At 31.3% G+C, this 23,307-nt stretch overlaps 1 protein-coding gene across 1 annotated transcript; it reads left to right on the top strand.

The window, feature by feature from the left end:
• Window positions 1-456: 456 nt before the first annotated feature.
• LOC134706850 (ceramide synthase 2-like) lies at window positions 457-21,346 on the top strand. The gene is made up of 10 exons (XM_063566166.1): window positions 457-676; window positions 3,937-4,063; window positions 5,011-5,117; window positions 8,728-8,785; window positions 11,729-11,779; window positions 12,551-12,643; window positions 13,353-13,481; window positions 16,999-17,105; window positions 19,285-19,447; window positions 20,478-21,346. Exons 1-10 carry the CDS (start codon window positions 462-464, stop codon window positions 20,616-20,618), a joined length of 1,191 nt encoding a protein of 396 aa, XP_063422236.1. The 5' UTR covers window positions 457-461; the 3' UTR covers window positions 20,619-21,346.
• The last annotated feature ends 1,961 nt before the right edge of the window (window positions 21,347-23,307 follow it).

Genomic DNA, 23,307 nt, shown 5'->3' with positions numbered 1-23,307 from the left:
GAAAAATATAACGGATAAGCAAATCATAACAAACAACATATAAAAGATGAAACAGCAATGATGAAGGTCAACTCTAATAGATATAGCAAACATGTCTCCCCTTGACCAATGACCCTTTCCTCATGCATTTGAACTACTTTTTTATGTTTCTTTTTAATCACTCTGTAATGTTTATGTCATGTTGTTATTAATGTTATGCTCATAATGGGCCCTTTAATTTGGAAAATAAAAAAATATTGTATAATGATGAGGGGCCTATTGGGGGATGTCTCATCACGATTCACGAGTTTTTTTTTCTCAATCACGATTCACAGAAAATAAATTTCCATGATCACGGATCACGAAAATATAATTTTTTCCCCAGTAAAACGGATCACGATAGCGAAAGTGCGCCGATCACGAAAACGAAAATAACCCACCAGGCCCCTCTATTTCCCGTAACTCAGAAGAGTTATCTCCCCATGGTCGAAGCATCAACAAACAAGATGGAGGACGCATTAGATAGATTTTCAAAATCGTTTTGGAATCCAAATTTTTGGCTACCTGTTGGATACACATGGGAAGATCTGGTAGCTCAAACTTCCAAAGATGAATATTATCCAAGAGTAGAAGATATATTTTTGCCATCCATTCTCCTCGGCGTCTGTTTATTAGTGTTTAGATACGTTTATGCTAGGTTAGTTCCTGGTTTGTTAACACCGGCATCCAATTCCGGCATCGCAGCTTTTGAGACGTTTCGGCCACTGAACACTTCGACCTTGGTCGTTTCGGTACATTATTCCTTTTTCATGTAGATGCCTATCAATATTTTGAATAAATGATATTAAATCAGTTATTTAGTCATTTAAACTTAAATTGAAAAAAAAAGTAAAAAAAATATGCATATGTTTTTATAAACTACTGCAGGGACTTTCTATACTTCTATTCTTGTATAGAAAGTCACTGACTACAATGGCTAGTTTTTATCATAAAACTTATGTACATTATAACATATACTTTTTTTTCTGAACCATCATTTAATTTTCCAAGTATTTGTATAGTGAGATGTCTTTATATAATTCCTAGATTTGTCCAATTTAAAAAAAGAAATTTCAATTTCAATTTTGTTAATTTTTGACTTCCAGCAAACTATATATGCTGACATGAATTCTCTATGCAGTAACCTGGGCTTGATATAGTGACTGCAATTGCGCAAGTGCCAAGGGGAAAATCAAATAGACAACTTTCGAGTTCGATGTATTTCCGTCAAAAACTCTGGTTTTAGTTAACGTCATTTGTGCATTTAGGGGCTTCGTCACTTCCATTTCAATGTTGCGTGAGTGGTTGGAAAACTATAATTCTATATTGTACGAATTATTCGGCATATTGAATTCTCAAAATTGACAATCAGCACTGCTGTCATTAGGGAATTGTCATTAAGTACCTACAGAACAACAATTATTTCTAGTTTATCCTGCACAATGGCGATCACTAAGACGCTTGATGAACGTTGATAGTGCAGGGATACAGGCGACCCCCTCTATCTGGTAAATGACGTCATAAGGGCGCGTATAATTGACGAGTCTTTTCCAGTGACGGATGAACTCGAAAGTGGTCTATTGGCAAAGAGAGACATCAAACATAAACATCACCCCTTTTATTTGGTTAATTAGGTCCAAGTGCCTTAACCTTTTCTTTTTTTTCTTCTGATTATTTTACGACTTTTTACTTAAAAATGAACTCAATGAACTTCATTTGAATTGAATATTGAAAATGGGTTAATGTGGATTAATTTATTTTCATGGTCATGGATTAAGGAAAACTTGCAAATTCATGTATATTTAATTTTGTGGTTTTCTCCTAGTCTGCATACATTCTTTTAGATAATTTGAAATCGTTGAACATTTACATGATTTAATTTCATGGTTCCCCTGTACCAACAAATTCCACGAAAATAAGAATCCAACAAAATTTAGTGAAACCACAGTATACAGGTATACAAGGTACATCAGTGATTTGTGTAAGTAAATTTTTTTATTACATGGCTGAAGTAGTAATGGACTAAAATGACCAAGGCCAAACCTAACTCGTGGCTGAAAAGTTTTGTTTGCATATCACACTACACAGGCTTTCTGACAGTATAGTTTATAGTAAGCCTTTGAAACAGGAGCGACAAATATAAATCTTTGGTAGATGTTAGGATTTTTAAAACCTTTCAAGACGTCATAATAATTTGAATTATTAGTGAAATTTTGAATGGATGTTCCCGTGGATAGTAAAAAAGGCATTTTAATCGACAAGTAATGGATTGATTATACTTTTTATATGTCTATACAATTGTAAAAAAATGTAAATATGAAAAGAAATGACTCTTTGTTTTTTTACAGTGGCCCAGTGTCCAAAAAGGGGGGTCCATGCCCCAATTACCTGTGGTCTCTGATCCATGCTTTACCATTGTTATTATAACATCCACTACAGTTTTAGGAAAATGTGCTTCTTTGAAAATGAAGGTAAAGGTTTTGACAATGCAATTTTGAACAAATAAAGAGTCTAAGGCAGATGGAATCAATTTCATAACAGTGTAGGCAAGACAATGTCTTGGCGCTCAGGTTATCAATATGCTGGGAGGGGGGATATTTTTTTTCCTATTCATTTAAGGGGTTCATATATTTTTTCTACAAAATTTTCCAAAGTTTCAAGAAGAAATCTTGAATTGCACGATAGATTTTAAAGATCTGCGACCACATTTATTTTGTGTCAGAAAACTATATTATGTAACAAGAACTATCTTTAAAAAAAGATACCAGACGTATTTAAATTTGAGTACATGTTTAAAACTATCATTTCGATAACCTTCAGAAGCACAATGACTTAATGATGCAGAACCTCTTTTATAACATCACCATCTGAATGTAACTACAAGAAATTCTTTAGTAAGTCTGGTTATATTAAGGCAATATTATATAAGAATATTGTAAATGATGACACCTAAAAAATTTATTTGTCAAAAAGTCAAGTGCAAATAAAAAGAAACAAATATACATTCACTACTGTTTACATTAAACTTAATTCATGTTTAACAAAGCTAGAAGCTATTGGTAGTATAAGTAGTATCTTTCTGTTTACATTCACCAAAAACCCGCGGAAATTTCACATGCGTATGTGCGTTCTAAAAGTCATGTACGCTCTACATCAGTTTACATTAAAAATTATATAATTGTCCCGAAAACAGCTGTCATGGATGCAAACATCTATTGAAAAAAACAATTATTTTAATAAAAATATAAATCTTTGTAAGATCTAGTTCAAATATTTATATTTTTTTACTTGCTTTCCATCACGATATAATTTTTGAGACGTTTTTTCAAACACAACCAAATCACCCACCTTGACAGCAATTTGTCCAATCACAGAAAGGTTTTTCGAGCATGCATAGTCTGTTGCCATAGTGAAGCGTCCTTAAGTTCAAAGTGCACAAACCGAAACTATACCGACTATGTCGGAAAAAATTGGATTACATTCCAAATTCTGACAGTATCACTCATGAATATATATTGTGTTCAAATTTTCCCCATCTGACCTCTGCAGTTGTATCAGGCTGCCCTTTGCAATGCATTTTATATAAATGTTGTCTATTTTAATTATTTTATCACAATGTATATGATTATAAATATATATAAATGCTGTCCTACACAACATTTAGTGTTGTCTGTAATTGTGTGTTGAATGCCACATGGATATGCTGTCTGTCTTTTTAGTCTGCATGATCAACTAAAAAAATGCATGAAAATAAACCATGTGTTGAATGAAATTCAAATCCTTATGTCAGATGTATTGCAAAGTTTATGCCATGTAGCTATAGTAAAACTTAAGATTAGAATAAAATCTTATGTATACAATGTATATATGTATTTTCATGTAAGATTTGTGTCAAACAAAATTTCCTTTCTTTTGCAGATTGGTTGTTATACCAATGGGTAGATATTTGGGAATTAAAGAACCAAAGAAATGCCAGCTCAAAGAAAATCCTGTACTTGAAACAGCCTTCAAAAAATATAAATCTAAAGTAGAAAATAATCTTACGGTAAATTTTTACACACTGAAATACGGTAAATTTTTACACACTGAAATATATCTATGGATGTATTTCCAAATGTATAATTTGTATGATGAATAAGTAAAATTGAGAATGGAAATGGGGAATGTGTCAAAGAGACAACAACCCGACCAAATAAAAAAACAACAGCAGAAGGTCACCAACAGGTCTTCAATGTAGCGAGAAATTCCCACACCCGGATGCGTCCTTCAGCTGGCCCCTTAACAAATATATACTAGTTCAGTGATAATGAAAGATAGTTACCCGAAAAAGATAGGGTACATCAGGGTAGGACTGATGGCTGACTAAATACATGTAGTAGAATGGGGCTGAATATTGAAATACTACTTTTTGATAAATACTCCTAAAGTAATGCATGCAGTACTTCTTAAGACAGACATGACAAGTTGATGAAAAGAAAAGAAACACTCTGAGGGAGGAGTAAAATCAAACTGGTGAATTTTTGCTTTCTTACACCTTTATATGTTCATCAATTGTCACCTTACTAATTTAGGCATGTTGACTAGTAAACTGATGCCCTACAACAATAAGTCTGTCTCTGTCTGTGTGTCTGCTTTGTCTTTTTGTCTGTGTGTCTGTCTTTGTCTTTTTGTCTGTGTGTCTGTGTTTGTCTTTTTGTCTGTGTGTCTGTGTTTGTCTTTTTGTCTGTGTGTCTGAGTATCTGTTTGTTCATCTGTTTGTATACCGATGTTAAAGTCACTCATGTGCTTACCAATATATTTTTGTACAGTGTAACTGTATATAAAAGATGGGTGTTTATTGTAAAATTTGCACACTACGTACATGTACCATCACAATTATATAAATTCAAAAAATTATTTTTTACTTCACAATTATATAAATTCAATTTTTTTTTAATCCTTTACAATTGTATAAATTCAAAAACTATTTTTCTGTATTTTATTATGATGTAGGAACTCTCAAAAAGGACAAGTATGTCAGAGAGACAGATCATGAGATGGATGAGAACAAGGGCTAAACTTGATGCACCCAGTGTTATGAAGAAATTTGAAGAGACATGGTAATACTGTTAACATAATCATGATAATTGATCTGTTAAATTGATGTGCACACAATTTTTAAAAATCTAATGGGTAAATATTACTGATTTAGCTGTATGTTGTAAGCCAACATGAATATATACTTTTTCTATGTTGTGATGTTATGCTATTGTTTCAGAAAAAGGGAGAAGGTTTGGATCCATTAAAACGTTTAATCCCGCTGCAAATGTTTGAACCTGTCCTAAGTCAGGAATCTGATGTACAGTAGTTGTTGTTTGTTTATGTAATATATATGTGTTTCTCGTTTCTCGTTTTTTTATATAGATTAGACCGTTGGTTGTCCCATTTGAATGGTTTTACACTAGTAATTTGGGGCCCTTTATAGCTTGTTGTTTGGTGTTAGCCAAGGCTCCGTGTTGAAGGCCGTACATTGACCTATAATGGTTTACTTTTTTTAAATTGTTATTTTGATGGAGAGTTGTCACAATGGCACTCCCACCACATCTTCCTGTATCTATTTGTATATCACTGTCTTGTCTGTAGCAATATATAAATTTCAACCAGATTAAACAAGTGTTGACACCTTAAACATATAAGATCAGCCAATTAATAAATGTGCAGAAAAGTTATTGATTTCCTTGTTCCCATTATCAGTTTGTAATTTTTGTCTCTAATTGTAGGATACGTAATAAAAATTACATACTTGGTTGTCCTCTTCCATGTCTTCTTTTATCACAATTTCATGTTCCTTCAGTTCAACGAGAAAAATGGAAAAAGTATCAATTAATGTAATAAATAATATTACATTTACATGTTATTTTAAAACCTTTGTTATGTATTAAAGAAACATAATCTGTATCATTCACCCTAATTACAGTTACTTGTACTGTTTAAATCTTAAAGGTCTGTATTAATACTTTTATATAAGATCAAAAACTGTTTATATGTGAAGTCTTGCTATACATATACAAAGATTGGCTGCTTTGTTGCCTTACTATACCTCAATTTCTTTACAAAGATGTGTAAGCACATTATTTTAAACAAGTTCTTCAGTTTTGTTATTAACAAGGATCGTTATAACTTTCCTAAAAATTTTGAATATAATTTCTATCAGTTCTTAATTAAGATGTAGATTTTTTTTCTAGATTTTAGGTGGTATATGAGTCTAAATTAGAAATGATAGAATGTGTTTATACTTTTCCAAAACGATATACGAAATAGGAGAAGATAGCTTTTATGAAATGCTTTGAGTTTATCAAAAGTAACGTTTTTTTCGGCTAAAAATCAAAATAGCAAAATTCCATGTAGATTCCTGCAGAAAATGTACCATTTCTGAGGTACCTCCCCTTCAAATGCCAAATTAAAAACATTAAAAATCAAACAATAATAATCTTTACTTGTAGTAAATATATTTTAAATATTTATAAGTTATAATTTTATAGATTTGTTCTTTTAAATGAAAATTCACATCAGCTATCTGCATTCCTGCATCAAATTCTGCTAACTTGATTGAAAATATGGACCTTAAATTCTCTGTTTTTTACAAACCAAAACAACAAAAGAGACCCATACCACCTTAATGTAACGGTACCCAAATTGCAACGAGTACCCAAATCTCACATATTTAGCAAAAATAGCTGTGGAAATCTTACAAGATGTCCTTACTTACAAGATTTCCTAGAGACTAAACACATTGTAATTTTATATGATCCGATAGTATGCACGTCTTTCAACATAGGTAAATATATTTAGATATACACAAAACGTTTACAGTATTTATCAACAGATGAAGTGTTTACTGAAAAAGCAAAATGTACTGAAACGTCGCCATGCGACGTCATCAAAATGGCATCTTTTTAAACTTAGCAAATACAATATGTTTCAAGCATCCATATCTTAAAAAAGAAGAGTAAGCATGGACATATATCCAATTGTTCAAAATATTTGAAAAAAATAACCAAAAGCTCTGTTATTAGACTTTTGATGATGCAAATTTAAGCATGGATGCAATTTGGGTACTACTCATTACAGAATCATTGATGGTTTGGAGGTTAGTTCAGACAATTTTTTTTATGATTCCATATAAATTGAAAATCAAATTGGTGTACCTTTATAATAAAGAAGGATACGGCTACAAAATAAACACAAAATGGAAATGTTTGTCTTGATCATAAAAAAACATAGTTGAAAAAAAACTGTCAAAATAGGTGCAATTTGGGTACCGTCACGTTAGGTGTTTCCTGTGTATATTATGTAGACATTTATATAGCTGTTTGTTCAGACTTTAAAATATTTCTGTGTCTGATCCAGGGTATTTTTGATTGAAATTTGGAGCCTTTCTGTCTTACAGAGAGTGAAAACAAAGTGGATGTTTTATAGTGAGATATTTTTATTTGTCAAATTGGAGCATGCAGGTTGCTTTTAACAATACTACATGTAGCTTTAACCTTTTTAGATTGTGCCTGATTTTTGCAGTCCTTATTAAAAACTAAGGTACTTTCACCAATCTCTTAGTTAAGACACTTTACAGAGAAATTTAAAAGGAGATGTTTACATTATGTTATTTTACTAGATGAGTATCCTTGAAACAAGATTTGACTGTTAACTAAAAACTTGCTGATCAATGAAGTTTATGCGTCATATACGTCATATGTTCCTATGAAGTTTATGCATCAATACTATATTTACTTTGCATTCCTATACCTTCTTGCTAATTTCTATCTTTCATTTACAATGTATCAAGATGTTTGTGTATAATACATATTTACCCTTTTTCTGCACTTATTTATCATAAGTCATACACTGTATGAAACAATTTTCTTGAATTTGAGAAGGCAATAATTCAATAGAAGTTCATATCTAAAAATTTTAAAGTATTTTCTATGACATGGAAGTTTATGTACACTTGTTAAACAGTTAATCTTAGCAATTGAAGTATATAGAAAACAACATATGTAACTTCTAATTATTTAATTTGAATTATCATATAGGACTTTTAAACTGAATAAACTGCTTACCCAGGAAAGGAAATCTCTTCAGGTGGTGATGTAAAGGGATTGTAAAACCCTGACTACTTAAAAAAAAAAAAAAAAAAAAAAAAAAGAAAGGAAATTTCTTTTGTATTGATCTGTTAGACATATCTTTCTGATGCTTGAGAAGGGTTTTCTGTTTTTGTAGGGTGGGGGATTTTTTTATTATTTATTTATCAATTATAATGTATTGATGAGGTCAATACAGTACATATGGACATGTTCATATTATATTGACCAAGGACAAAGTCTGAGTGTCAATATAATCTAACAGTTCCATAGATAAACTATTGACTGAGAGAAAGTCTTTAATTTATATATAACATATGAAAGTAGCGTATTATAGAAATGGACTTCAAAGTTTTTCCATGTATTTTACAAAGTAAATTGAAAGTTTTTTCCACTGCCAGATGACATATTTCTATAAATAGAAACAAGGCTGTCCATCCAAGCAGTGTTAAGGTTATGTAATATACATTGTACATGTAATAAAATGGTTCACCATGATTTCACTCTTTATACTAGCAGCGCAAATAGAATATTTTTTTAATTTTTTTTTTAATATTTAAAGGTTAATGACTTGTTTGTTCTTCTGTTGTAGCTGGCACTTTCTATTTTACATAGTTCTGTTTTGGTATGGACTGTTTACCCTCTGGGATGTAAGTATTCATTAATTAGAAGAAAAAAAGCATGTCAATAGTCTTAAAATACATAACAGAAAAATTGGAGATCAGAATTATGGATAATATGAATCATTTAAATGCAAGAATACTGTTTTACTGATTTAAAAGACGGTGAAACAATTGTGATCTGTTCAAGATACACAGGGGAGTGTAAATCATGTGATTTTTCTACTATTCATTCTCTAGATCTTGGCCGATTGAAAATTGAAACAAAAGTTGGTCACAACCTATGTTAGAGTTAGAAGTTACGGTAAATAATATTGAGGAAAATAATAGATTTCAGATTTGTAGAGTTATGATTGTTTACTTGAAAGGGCATTTCTTTTTGCCTTGATTTTCCATAAAAAGATTGTTACTTTTGAGCTCTATTGGCCCAATGGAAAAAGTGAGCTTTTCTTATCACTTGGCGTCCTTCTCCATCATTCATCACAGTTGTCTGTTAACTTTTACAAAAGTCTTCTCCTCTGAAATTACAGAGCAAATTTAACCAAGTCTACAATGTTGAAGCCTCTAGTTTCTATGACATACAATCATATTTGATCAATATGATTGTAGTGAGTGAAAAAAATCAACAATTATCCATCATCTTTCAATGACGTATGAACTAGCGCGATAGAAATTTTGACATGCTCATCATTGCTCAAAAGCATTATGATGTAAAAAAGTAAAGACTGAAAGTTTTGTTTTTCTGAAGGGACAAATTTGTTGGATAAAATTTTGATTATTGTTTTTGTCCAGTTGAAGATATATTGTAATGGTCTCTTTCCATCCTTTTGTCTGTGTGACTGTCCGTCGTAACTCATCAATACTCAAGCAAGCTTTCATTCTTGGTAGGATTATTTGTCATCGTGTGTAGTTGACCATATTATCAATATTTGACTATCTTACCACAATGACACATTAAAACACACAATGCTATTCCTCATTTATGTATGGGCAGGGTCAGTGTGCTATGGTGTAGCAATCTTGTTCCATTTAATATGTATCATTTTACAGAAAATGTTTCTATTTTAGTACTGGCTAATTTTTTTTAAAAGTTTTAAAGATCTTTGATGCAAAACTCTTTGAAATTTATAGTTTAAGGTCAAGGAACAGTAAATGGGCTATGTCGCAGATTTTGCTTAAAAATTGCATACAACCTTGGCTCGTTGAACTACAACTGAAAATCGAAAAAATAATACATTTATCTCTTTTATTTTCTGAAAAGTTGCAGATTGATTTCTCTTAATATGGGTGAACATTTGTATAGAAAGCACATAAAATCGGCGAAAAAAACTTCTAAAATTTGTCTTAAAATCAACGTTTTACGGCCTGCAACGCGATAACGTTACGATTATTTCGACGTTTTGTTGGATTTTTTCACAAAGAACGCAACTTAAAATGATGTATTCCGTAAAAACGAAGTCGGTGACCCTATCTTTATTTTGCATCATTATAACGGAAATTTATGTATCAACAACATATAGTTTTTTAAGAAAAATCTATGGAGTAGAATTAGAGGTTTGGCGATTTTAAGACAAATTTTAGAAGGGTTTTCGCCGATTTTATGTGCTTTCTATACAAATGTTCACCCATTTTGTAAGAATTCAATCAGTAATATTTCAAATGATAATTGAGATAAATGCATTATTATTTCGATTTTCAGTTGAAGTTCATCGGGCCAGAGCTGTATGCCAAATTTTACCTAAATCTAAGACATAGCCCATTTACTGTAACTTGACCTTAAAGCAGGACTTAATTTGCAGTTATCAGAAATTAAAAAAAAAAAAAAAAGACACAACAAAGCAACCTAATTTTATTCTTTTAAACCACTGTATATAACTGATATAAATAATAAAGGTATAAAACATAGTGTACATTATAAAGTGTGCAAATGACAGGATACAAATTGTATAAATATGTATGTTCATGATCATTATAGAAAAAACAGATAACAGAAAGACATAGTAGTTAATTTATATACTGCTTTTGTGAGTAGTGTAGAGATCTTAAACTCAAGAAATTAGATTTGTCATCTTATTCTGGATATTGACATGACTCTATCTTCTTTGTCTTTCTAAACCTACCAGCTTCTATTGGTATTCTGTGATTATCTTTATCTACAAAATTTAATCCTATCTTTATCTGCTTATATATCTTAGTATTTACTAACCTCTGTGTGTTATAATCTGAGTGTCAGTTTTATTAACATTGATGAGTTCTAACTTTTTGGATCAGTTGACACCTACTTCCTGCTGAATTCTTGAATTTTTCAATGTACTTAAAAAAAATCCTCGCACATTTCACCAATACTTCTGAACAGAATGACTTCATATTTGATAAGGAAGTGGCAACAAAACTTTCTAAATTATTTCTAAAGTCTAAATAAATATTTTTGTTTTTGAAATGAGAGACAAGTCTTTTAAAAATGTCAATTTGTGTCCCCTATGCAACCTGTTGCAGTGGACAAAGAAACACCGGGCGTCCATCTGTCTGTCCATCAAGTGCCAGATTTTTATATTTAAATCATAGATTTTATTAGGATGACTTGGACAAGTTTGAAAATCAGTGTTGATCATTTATTTTTAAAAGAGTTATGCCCAATGGAAATCATTTATCCCTGTATCTTCAGTCAAGGTTCATTGAATATGAATGTTTTGAATAATTTACATGTTCAAGTGATGCTATTTTAATTTCAACATTTGCATTTTATTATTTTACAAAACTACAAGTCTACAGTAACAAGTAGGCCTAACATATCTTGTGTGTCAACAGTTTATTATTTTAATATGGCATAAAAAGGCAATTACTATTGAATTTTCACCATCCCACATGTTCAAAGTGAATATTTGACAAACTGATTCAATGAAATTTTTTTGTTTAAAGAAGATGTTTCTAATGTGTCACAAGCAAGGACTGAGTGTTGTTTATCTTTTACAGAAATCCTGGTTTGTCAAAACTGAAAATTGCTGGGTAGGATGGCCAAAACAGGTATGGTTAATTTATTTTCATTCTGTGGAATTTGTTATCCTAAAATATGTCATATATCAAGAACAGACAAATTTCCTAAAATGAAATCAAACATTTTAACCATTTGGTATTCAGTTAATTTAAAAAAATATATGTTAATAACAATTGTTAACATGGTTGATAGCAGATACACTTTTAGCTCACATGATTCAAAGTCTCAAGTGAGATTTTAACATCACCTTACATTGAATTTCATTTATTGTCCATTGGGGTCTTTATATTTTTACAGAAATATCCATCTCGTAATGGGGCAAATTTGACCAAACTTGAACACAATCATCATGGGGGTACCTAGTTTTAAAAAATGTGTCCAATGACCCCTCATGCCAACTAACATTGTCAGGACTGCATGGCTTAATATAGAAAAAAGTTGTAAAATGCAATTTCTCAAGTTTTTGTTAATGTCAGTTTATAGGGAGACATGTATTAGAACTCAAATATATTTGATAGGCAGTTGTATTAGCAGATTAGCATTGGCATTTCTAATATCCATATAGGTAACTTGGCGATGCACCATTCGCCATGAATAAGAATATGAATGCTTTACATAGTAAACCTGTTTAAGTAAACTATTTTAATTCAAACATTTGCATGATACTATCAAAATAACTTATCTTTGTGTTAATAGTTTATGATGTTTTGAGGCACTTTTCTTCAATGTTGTTCAGCTATGTGTAATTATATCAAGAGTTATGAGGTAATTTTTTTTTAGAATTTCTTTGTTTATTACAGCATGTTACAAATGATGTGTACTTGTACTATGCAATAGAACTGGGATTTTACTGGAGTTTATTGTTTACATTATCAACAGACGTTAAAAGAAAGGTAAAGTAATACCTATAAGGAGAAGGAAGACATAGTAATTATCATCCATGGTTACAAAGTTGTATATATAAGTAAGGAGATGTGGTATGATTGCCAATGAAACAACTATATACCAGAGTTTAAGTGACAACGCCTTTTGAAGGATAAAACCCTATAGTTGGCTATAAAAGGCCAAGACATACAAAAAGTTAAACAATTCAAACCAGATGATTGATATGACAGACATACCTGTATTTTGTCATTACACAATATCATGTTTTTCTCTGACTTAACACTAAATCCATTGGATGTTGATATGTAGTTTATGTTCTGATTGATACTTTAGTCTTAGATACATAATTGATATGTTTTCTTAGTTGTTATTGTCTTTGAACTTTGTCAGTAACTGCAAGTATTGTCAGATCTGTCCTAAGAATGTTTTGTTGTAGGGATGTATAATACCCTGTCATGTCCTGTAATCACACTATTAACATTGACTTAGAATACACGGAAAACTGAATAACTAAGATTTTGACTTGCAGATAAATTGTACTAAAAATTGATTTGAACACATTTAACATGTATAATCTTATAAATTTCATTTGCTTACAGAAGATGATAGTAGTTATTCAGACAACATTCAATAAGAAATTGAAAAGTAATTGTACTGAGTTAAGTTTAATTGAACTTTTAAAGATCTAGTTTACTTACAATCTGCTTTCTCTTACAGGATTTCACAGAAATGGTCACTCATCATGTAGTTACTATATTCCTTGTCTTTTTCTCGTGGGTAACTAATTTTGTTAGAATTGGGACTCTAGTACTGTGTGTACATGATGCTGTAGATTATTTCTTAGCAGTAAGTATAAAATATAAGTCACAATTTTATAATCAGTGTCTCCTTTAATCATCTTTGCAATAAGTGTACAATTTGAAAGAGACTATTTTTGTTTGTCATTTGAAGGCTAGTTTTTAGCATGGCTGTTTTGTTCCTTTTTGCTACTTTAAGTATTTATGTTAAAACTGACTTTATGCATGTTTCCTCCTGAATTACTGGAACTTTATATCAAAATTAACATAAGAACTATTTTTCTTGATTTTCTTTATGTAGTTACACTTTGTAAATACAACTGTTTGGCAAACCACGCCTCAATTGGGAAGATATATAATATTCATGGATATTTTGTTTTGTAAACACACTGGTTCCCAGATATCATCTCTCTGTTTCATCTCAGAGACATTACTACACATGGTAGAGGCAAAAAATTGAATTTTGAAGAAGACCCAAAGTGAAGATAGGGGTAGTACAGAATTTTAGTATCAGTTTAAAACTCTTCAAAGTTTGGGGCAGATCAATATTGAAAATATGCCGCACAGCCCTATGTTTTCGCCTTTGAATAAAAAAGTAGTGCCTATCGACTTTCCATTCTAGGATATAATTTTTTACAAAACTTCATAGTAAAAGTGGCACAGTTTTAGCTGTAAAGGAAATTCCTATGGGAAATTGCATTGTTTATATTTACAGAATTGCAACCTTTAGTGTAAATTAAGAAGTTATTGCATGCATTTGTAATTATCATTGTTGGACAACTATCACAAATGAGAGATGGTTATTTGATTTCAGGAAATGCTATAAAAATTAAAAATGTAAGTTTTGAAGGAGAAGGTTTGGTGTGTAATATTTGTGAGTGTTAACCTTACAGAATTCACTTATAAATCACCTTTAAAATTGGTACATACAAGCTGCTGCACACACCCTAACACTGAACCACACTAAAGGATATCAATGAAAAGACTGAAGTAATAATCTGTGTGGTACAAATTGCTTATGTTGAAATCATAGATACTTTAAGGATGGTGGATGTATAAAATTACTACACTTAAGATGCACACATACATGTGGGATAGTAAACAAACACAAGACTTACATAATGTCAAAGCCTTGAATTGAGAAATATTTTTTGGGGCAATAATAGCAGATACTATATAAGATTTTAATTTACCAAACTAAAATCAGTCACAATGTCTGTAAAATTTCATTTTTGAAAAGGCTGTTGCTCATATATATTTTCATATTTATAGTATGTTAATCTCAACATGATTATGACGCCATGGTAACAACAAAACAAAATTTTTTCACTAAAGTTTCAAGTATATATTGCTCTGTTCATTTATCAATTTGAATTAACATTATTTTGGAAGTCTGGCATATCATTATTGTGCTAAATTTGCAATTTTAGGGGCCAAAATACAGCTGTTATGATGCCTTCTTTTTAATAGGATACAATTGAGACACCTTGTGTATTGTATAAGAGCACTGAAAAAACCCTGCACATATGCATCACTTTTTGAGCTTTATATACTCATTATTAACATGTTTTAAAGGTTTTCATGCTTAACCGCACATGTCTTGTATAAACGTTTTGTTACTTAACATAATGTATGTCTAGTATACATGTTTGTTGCCAACCTATATTATATTGATATAAGAGGAAGTGGTATGAATGCCAATTAGACAGCTCTCCACCCAAGTCACAAGTTGTAGAAGTAAAAACATCATAGGTCAAAGTATGGTCTTCAACACGGAGCCTTGGCTCACCCTGAACAGCAAGCTATAAAGGGCCATATATATATATGACTAGTATATGAGTGACTAATACTTGGTCAATGGAGACACCTAGGTTTAAACATTTGTTTGGAATATTAATATGTTGATATATCATAGAAGATATGATGCATATTTACAACTGTCTAACTAAATCAAGTACATGTGTTTTGAACAATTCTCAGTTCCACTACTATAACATTCACTGGTAAGAAATTATTGAAATTCAAACTTGCTAAATGCCTGTTTGGCAGTCTCCTTATTTCATATTAATAAAATTTACCTAAGATCTTTGTCTGTGAATCGGAATTCATTTTCCTGTACATTAGCAAAAATAATTAAAACTGTTTTACTTTCATTAATTTCTTTAAATAAAGAAACTTTAAGAAAGATTGGATCTGTCTTTTTTAGGAGTTTTGTGACTTTAAACATTTATTGGGATATTGTGACGATTATACCTTGGGAACACAACTCATCTGAGAAGGTTTGAAAGAAAGCACTCATATTTGGTTCTATTGCTTACTTTTATATGCAGCATATAATGCCATCATTTGAAGGCATTTGTGTTGACTTAGATTTTTGTTTCAAGTATTGTTAGAATAACACTATGTGAATACTTCTTCTCTGAGACTTTTAGACAGAAAGCCTTTTTCGTAATATACTAGCTATGGGTACTATTGTTTTCCATCATGTTAAGTTGACCTTAGTATACTGCATGTTGATGTGACGCTTTTGACTGGCCTTATGGTACATGGTGCTTTTTTTGTATCCTAGTATTCTTTGCCATCATGTATTGTTGACTATATATATTATACCTTCTTTTGATCTGACCACTTAATCAATCCCAACCTTCCTTTTACTGTATGGAACCTTGTGGTACAATTTCATAGTGATCCACATACTTAGCTTGTATTCAATTATTGTCTGAAAATATGATGATCCTAGTTTGTTTGCCCCTTATAACTAAACAGTTTGGGCCATAACCCCCAACTTTAATTCCAACTTTCGTTTGAAGTATGGAACCTTGTGGTACAATTTTAAAGAGATCCATACACTTATACAAAAGTTGCTGTCCTGAAATAAAAAAAAAAAAGAAGTTTTTTTGTCTCTTTTTGGCATCAAATTCGTAATAAGTTAGGGCAATCACTCATAAAATATATCCCAACCTTCTTTTTGTGGTATGCAACCTTGTGGAAGAATTTGGTAGATATCCACACACTTGACTTTATTTTTATGGTTAATTAAAAGTTTTTGTGTTTTGGTCTTGTTTTCAAGTACTGTAAGCAATAGGTCAAAAGTATAAAGTGTATGGGATGATTGTAAGTTTACATCTGACCTTATCTTCATTTTCTTGGTTTATTGGTCAATGTCAAGTTTTTTGTGTTTTGGTCTGTTTTTCAAATACGACAAGCAGTAGAAGAGAAGAAGTATTCACATAGTGTTATTCTAATTACAATACTTGAAACAAAAATCTAAGTCAACACAAATGCCTTCAAATGATGGTATTATATGCTGCATATAAAAGTAAGCAATAGAACCAAATATGAGTGCTTTCTTTCAAACCTTCTCAGATGAGTTGTGTTCCCAAGGTGTAATTTTATTATTTTTCTGTTTTATGTAGGCAAAATGACACAAATACCAAGTATATGCATTAAAAAAGTGATACAGGCCTAACTCAGTCTCTTGTTAAATTGACAAATTGAAATTGTTAACATGTATTTATTTATTCATTTTTTCCTCTCACTGATAAAGCTACCTTTCTTTTCTTCAGGGAGGTAAAATAGGAACGTATATGAAAAGAGACACAATAGCTACAATTCTGTTTGTAATGTTTTTGCTTGTGTGGATTGCTTCAAGACTCATCATCTTTCCTTTCTTGTAAGTAAAAGTAAGGCAATAGATACTGTAACTTATGAATGACAGTATTATTATCTAGATCTGTGTTACTTCAGATTACAGAGAGTAAACTTTTAATATTTTGCTTGAGTTTGCAAGGCATATTTAATCCTTTTCTTCACTATGGTGCCTTTAGACGCCACCCCCTTTACTTCATAATGACGCCTTTTGAAGCCGCCCCCTTTACTCCATAATGACGCCTTTTGATGCCCCCCCTTTACTCCATAATGATGCCTTTTTAAGCCACCCCCTTTACTCCATAATGATGCCTTAAGACGCCACCCCCTTTACTCCATAATGACGCCTTTAGACACCACCCCTTTTACTCCTTAATGACGCTTTTAGACACCACCCCCTTTTACTCCATAATGACGCCTTTAGACGACACCCCCTTTACTCCATAAAGACACCTTTTTAAGCCACACCCTGTACTCCATAATGATGCCTTTTAACGCCACACCCTTTACTCCATAATGACGCCTTTAGACGACACCCCCTTTACTCCATAATGATGCCTATTAACCCCTGTGTAGTACATCAGTTAAAACGCTTTGACTAGGAAATCTCTGCATCAAACTTCATAAAATTTGTATCCAATATGAAAAGGATATTCATTAGAATATCAGACTCCAATTCATCTGATAAAATAATTGTTTTTCACAGTACATTAATTATAATACTTTACAGCATATTTTCAGCATTTGATTGAAAAATCCTATGCAAGTGTGCAAAAAAAATAATTTCCAACTATTCAGTATGCCTGGTAAATGTATGAGTGCCAATGAGACAACTCTCCATCCAAGTCAAAATTTGTAAAAGTAAACTATTATAGGTTAAAGTACATGTATGGTCTTCAACTCAGAACCTTTGCTCACACTGAAAAGCAAGCTATAAAGAGCTATATTTGTTTACAGACTTATTGTTTTTGTTTAGTTCGTATTATTAACATTCCCTATTCACAGTTTTACACACTTAACTTGTTCACAGAAGTTCTAAAAAACTGCTAGTCAGATATTACTCAATGTGTTAGACTAAGATGTGCAATCAGAATTTAGTTTTTGTTTTGTTCCTTGTACGACCTTCTTCGTCCATCAGTTTTTCCGTTCCTCCGTCTGTCTGTCTGGCCCACTTTAGGTTAAAGTTTTTGGTCAAGGTTTTTTGGATATGTTGAAGTCCAATCAACTTGAAACTTAATACACATGTTCCCTATGATAGATCTTTCTAATTTTAAAGCCAAATTAGAGTTTTTACCCCAATTTACTCCGCTGAACATAGAAAATGATAGTGTGAGTGGGGCATCTGTGTTCTATAGACACATTCTTGTTGTCATACGGGTAAATGTTTTAATGGTTATAACTTGAGAAGAAATACTGATAGTAACATAGGGTCTATAGTATTACTCATGGCACCCATTGATCATCTTAAAGGTCAAAGGACACCTATGATCTTCACTTTTGACATAGAAAATTAATCTTCAAATTACCCAAAACCTTTAAATATATATGGAAAATCTAATGAACCATGAGTGTTCTACATGATAAGACAATATTAATGAAATAAAGTGGATAGCAGGGGTCATCCACACCCCCGGTGTTTAAATATCCTAAAAATAGATGACAACTAGGACTACCCCAAAAAACATATATTTCTTTGCTTGTCATGTTAAGAAGAATTAAAAATGGTAAATAGGATGCGTCTCCAGAGGTCAGCACTACCCACTGCCATTTTTATAAAATAATATTTTATTGATTTTAATACATCTATCTTGTGAGTGGTTGGGATTGTCACCCCCTATAACATATTTGTATGTGTTTCATATCAACATGAATTGAATGATATTTTGGGTAAGTCCCAAGGGCTCATCCACATTCTATGTCATCTGCAATGTTCAAAATCTTGCTAAAAGTAGTGATCCAGACCCTGAGCCATAAAATTTATATTTTAAAAGTTCATGTCCTGGGTAGCTTTCCAAAGTGAGGATAAACTTTCCATTCAGTCTTTCATATTGTCACCTTTTTGTTAAATGTACAATGTTTGGCCATTTTTGTTGAATTATATACTTTAAAAATGTATTGATCTATTTATCCTTTCATCCACTCTTCAGCATGAAGGTGTCGAACTTACAATAATATATTTATTTATGTTTTAATCTCTTTTCCAGCGTTATTTATAGTGCTTCAGTAGAATCTAGGATAATACAAGGTGTGGCAGAAAGCAACACGTATATGTTTTTTAACGGATTACTGTACATCCTACAAGTTCTACACATCATTTGGAGCTACATGATATTTAGAATAGCTTACAGAAAAGTTACTCGTGGCAAGGTTTGTGTGTGTCCTACTGTAGTGAACAGGAATTTCTTATTTTTAGATATAATTTTGGCTCTGTTTTAGGACTTATTATTATGCTTTAGCTTGATCCATTTAAAACAAAAGTTCTATCCTTAAGGAACCATTTTATTTTATGATGATAAGTCATTTTATTAAATTGTTATGGAAAGCACATATTAAGCTCATGAGACTGTTTGACTTAATTTGACAGGATTGAGAGTTGAACTTTGTCATTTTTTAGGAGTATTTACTTGCATATATAGGTAGCATTTTCTGAAAACTCCTCCTACAGTTTGAATGCTTGGAAGTTTTCACTATGCTGGCTGTTTGTACATATGCTGAAGGTGTGTATGTGGTCAAGGTGTTTAATTTGTAGTAATATTTACTGGTTTTGGGAGATAGTTGAACTTTGTCAATGCGGGGGGCATCAATTGTGTCCTCCAGACAATAAAATCTCAAAGAAAGTCCTGCATTGACTTTTTTATAATACAGATACTTCAAAGTGGATTACAGGGGCATCACTTTGTCTAGTTTGAAAGATGTTTTCCATTGTTAAATTAAACATTTAAGTTTAGAAATATATGAGGTTTGTTTGAGTGTTCAATGTGTATTTGAAAAAATGGATCTGCTTACCCTTCCGGAACACCTAATCACCCCAAGTTTTTGGTAGGGTTTATGTAGCTTAGTCTTAAGTATTCTATGTTGTGTCTTGTGTACTATTATTTGTCTGTTTGTCTTTTTCTTTTTTAGCCATTGCGTTGTCAGGTTTATTTTCAATCTATGAGTTTGACTGTCCCTCTGGTATCTTTCACCCCTCTTTCATTTTGACACAAAGTGTTTTTCAATAGGGGATGGATATAGTTTTCAAGGTAAATAGAAAATAAAAAGGTTTAAATTTTTTTTTTAAAGTTTCATTTCAACTTATGATATTTTTTTGATTTGATATATATTTTTGAAAATGCTTCATTTATATGTTTACTCAATTTTATTACTATAACTAACGATGTTTGCTTCTTTTTTCAAGATAGAAGATGTTAGAAGTGACTCTGAAGACGATAAAGATGAACTAAGTGAAGGTGAAGATTACAAATGCATTCCTAATAATGTCAAGAACAATAGTCCAAGGGCAAGGCCAAAGTTCAGAGGAGACAAAGGGCACCAGTGACGTAATTACAGTAGAAAAGATCAATGTTAAAATGTTTCAATAGCAAATTCTTGTCTAACATAATATCAAGGTTTTTAAGTCAAATGTTATCTGAAAGCTCCATTGTATAAAGAAGAACACTGCACTGAAATCCAGAGAATCTCACAAAATTAAATAAATTCATGTGCTTCAGAATTGTAAGTCACTGCTTTACTTGGTGCAGTCATGGTGTTTCTTATGGCAAGTCAAATTCTGGAGTTTGGTGTCGAGGTGTCCATAACAAACAGTAATATTTATTCAGATAAAAGGAAAATTTTTAGCACAAAACAGTAAATATTTGACAAAAGCCGAGATTCAGTACAGTGAAAATATTTAAAAATTAAACTATTGAAAGTATTTTTCCCCACTTAGACTAGTTTGAACAGAATTGCTTAAAACCAAAGGATAAACCTCAACATAGTTCAGGCTTATTTGCAGTGTGGAAACACACATAATCATGTTATGCAGCTACTTAAGAATTCTCTTTTAGCAGGGTGTGTGTTAAATTTAACACAGGCTAACATAGAAGTTTTATTTTTTTGTTTTATTTACTCATGGGTTTTCTTTTGTTGCTTAGACTGTTATAAACCATGTATATAATATGGGATATTTTTACAATTTTGTACCTCAAAATATTTTTTTACATTTATAGTTTATTTAGATTACTGAAACGATTCTAGAATGTTAGAATGAAGATCTTGTATACATAAATTACTTAAGAAATAATTCATGGGGGCTTGAATATATCGTGATTTTACCACGGGTTGGCCCTTTATGACAAATATTTTACCCTGAGCGATAGCGAGGGGTAAAATATCGGCATAAAGGGACAACCCGTGGTAAAATCTAGATATATTCAAGCCCCCATGAATTATTTCGATTCTAATAGGACAAATACGGCAATTATTTTGGATCGAAGCGCTCTAGGTGATGGCATTATTTGCCGTTCCAATTTATAAACGCACTATTAAATTGACGTAAAATAACGGAGCAAACTGAATAAATGATGATGCTTAAACTATTTATAATAACATATTTAGATAATTTTAGATTAATCTAATTATTATTGTACTTATATGTCTCATATGTATACAAAAACGGCTAATATAACTCATTTTAGCATCATTTGTTAACGTTTCCTTGTTGTGATGATTTTCCGTTTCACAAGCGTGTATTTTCCAGTAAATTGCTTATATTCTGACGTCATTGTTCTATGACGTCGAGTCGCTCATTCATTAAAAAACATATGACGTGGGGGTACAATGGGAACAGCCCATGAAATATATTCATATTTTACCACGGGTGTGTACTCAAAGCGTTTGAAGGACGTCATGTTAGAATATCAATTATATATAAGTTGACAGTCTGTTGGATATATGGAACAGACATCTGTTTGTTTCTATTATGTATATTTTGCAATTAAGATATATATTTTTATGTTTGTTACATGTTAAGTTTTAGATAGGCAATAAAAATTTGCCAATGCCATGGGTATGTTTTTGTTGTCAGTTTGTCTAATTCCAATGTATATATGTATTTTCTCAGGATTTCTCAATTGGTCCCATTGATTTTTAGGTATTACTTGTTTGTGCATATCACAAGATGAAAGTTAATTGCTTTCCACTTTACATGTTTAGTTATATTATTAAGCCATTTTTAGATGGGTTTCTGAACAGTCACTTCATATTTGATGATGCTTTGAATTTGATTATACCCATCGAGAATGAATTTAACCCAATTTGTACTTATTACCATTGATCCTAAGTTTGCCTACACGATGTGATACTGTAAATTCAGAAATTATTGTGATGTTTTTATTATTGCAAAAATGCGTCAGAGTTGTAATCTCAATAATTTAAACTCACATTTTGAATAATTTGTATGAAGTAAACAGGATTTTTCTTGAAATCTTAAATATAAAAATTACATTTAAGTCTAAAATGACAAAATGGCAATAATAAATGCATGCAACAATTTCTGAATTTACAGTACTCTATAATATACCAATGCAGCAATGTCACATTTTTTATGTTAGTCCACTTCAATTTATTTATGAGCTGACATGACTTCAATAACTACTCCATTGTTTTGTAAGCATTTTAAGAGTTGTATTTTTTTTTCATATAATATCAAATTTCGCTGAAGAAACATTGCTGATAAAAATAACTAGTTATATGGTGTTTTATTTTTCTATACTGACTTCATCAGCTAGATTATCAGCTCACAAGGCTGGCTATTTAACTATTTTCAGTACTGATAAAGCATTATCAAAAATAAAAGTGCCATTATTATATAGTTATCAATGCTAATTTCTCTCCTTTTATTTGGTGGAAAGAATTTTTTACTACAAGCCACTAACCTCATGTTTGACTATATAATTACATATTACCAAGCTTGTGTATTAAGTAATGGTTTGTTATTTTGTCTTGGAATTTTAAATGTTGAGTTGTGCCATGTTAAAGGTGTTCAGCTATGGTATGCCTACTGAATATATTTTTTTTGTCTTCCATGTCAAATAATATAAGAGGTATTATTGCATTACATTTAAATGACTTCTTGATGCAATTTTTATCAGATATTTTCTTGTAGAATATGTCAATGTGTTTCTATGTAAAATTACATGTTTGATTGACTGTAGGCAATGAAACCTGGGATTTTTATGCATTTTAAA

The sequence above is a fragment of the Mytilus trossulus genome, chromosome 2 (genome assembly GCF_036588685.1).
Source record: "Mytilus trossulus isolate FHL-02 chromosome 2, PNRI_Mtr1.1.1.hap1, whole genome shotgun sequence".
Classification (NCBI taxonomy): domain Eukaryota; kingdom Metazoa; phylum Mollusca; class Bivalvia; order Mytilida; family Mytilidae; genus Mytilus; species Mytilus trossulus.
This window is presented reverse-complemented; position numbering and strand designations above follow the sequence as displayed.

Coding starts and splice junctions, on each gene's coding strand:
- LOC134706850 (XM_063566166.1), top strand. CDS start 462: ATGGTCGAAGCATCAACAAACAAGATGGAGGACGCATTAGATAGATTT. Junction 4,064..5,010: donor AAGTAGAAAATAATCTTACG/GTAAATTTTTAC, acceptor ATTATGATGTAG/GAACTCTCAAAAAGGACAAG. Junction 5,118..8,727: donor AAGAAATTTGAAGAGACATG/GTAATACTGTTA, acceptor CTTCTGTTGTAG/CTGGCACTTTCTATTTTACA.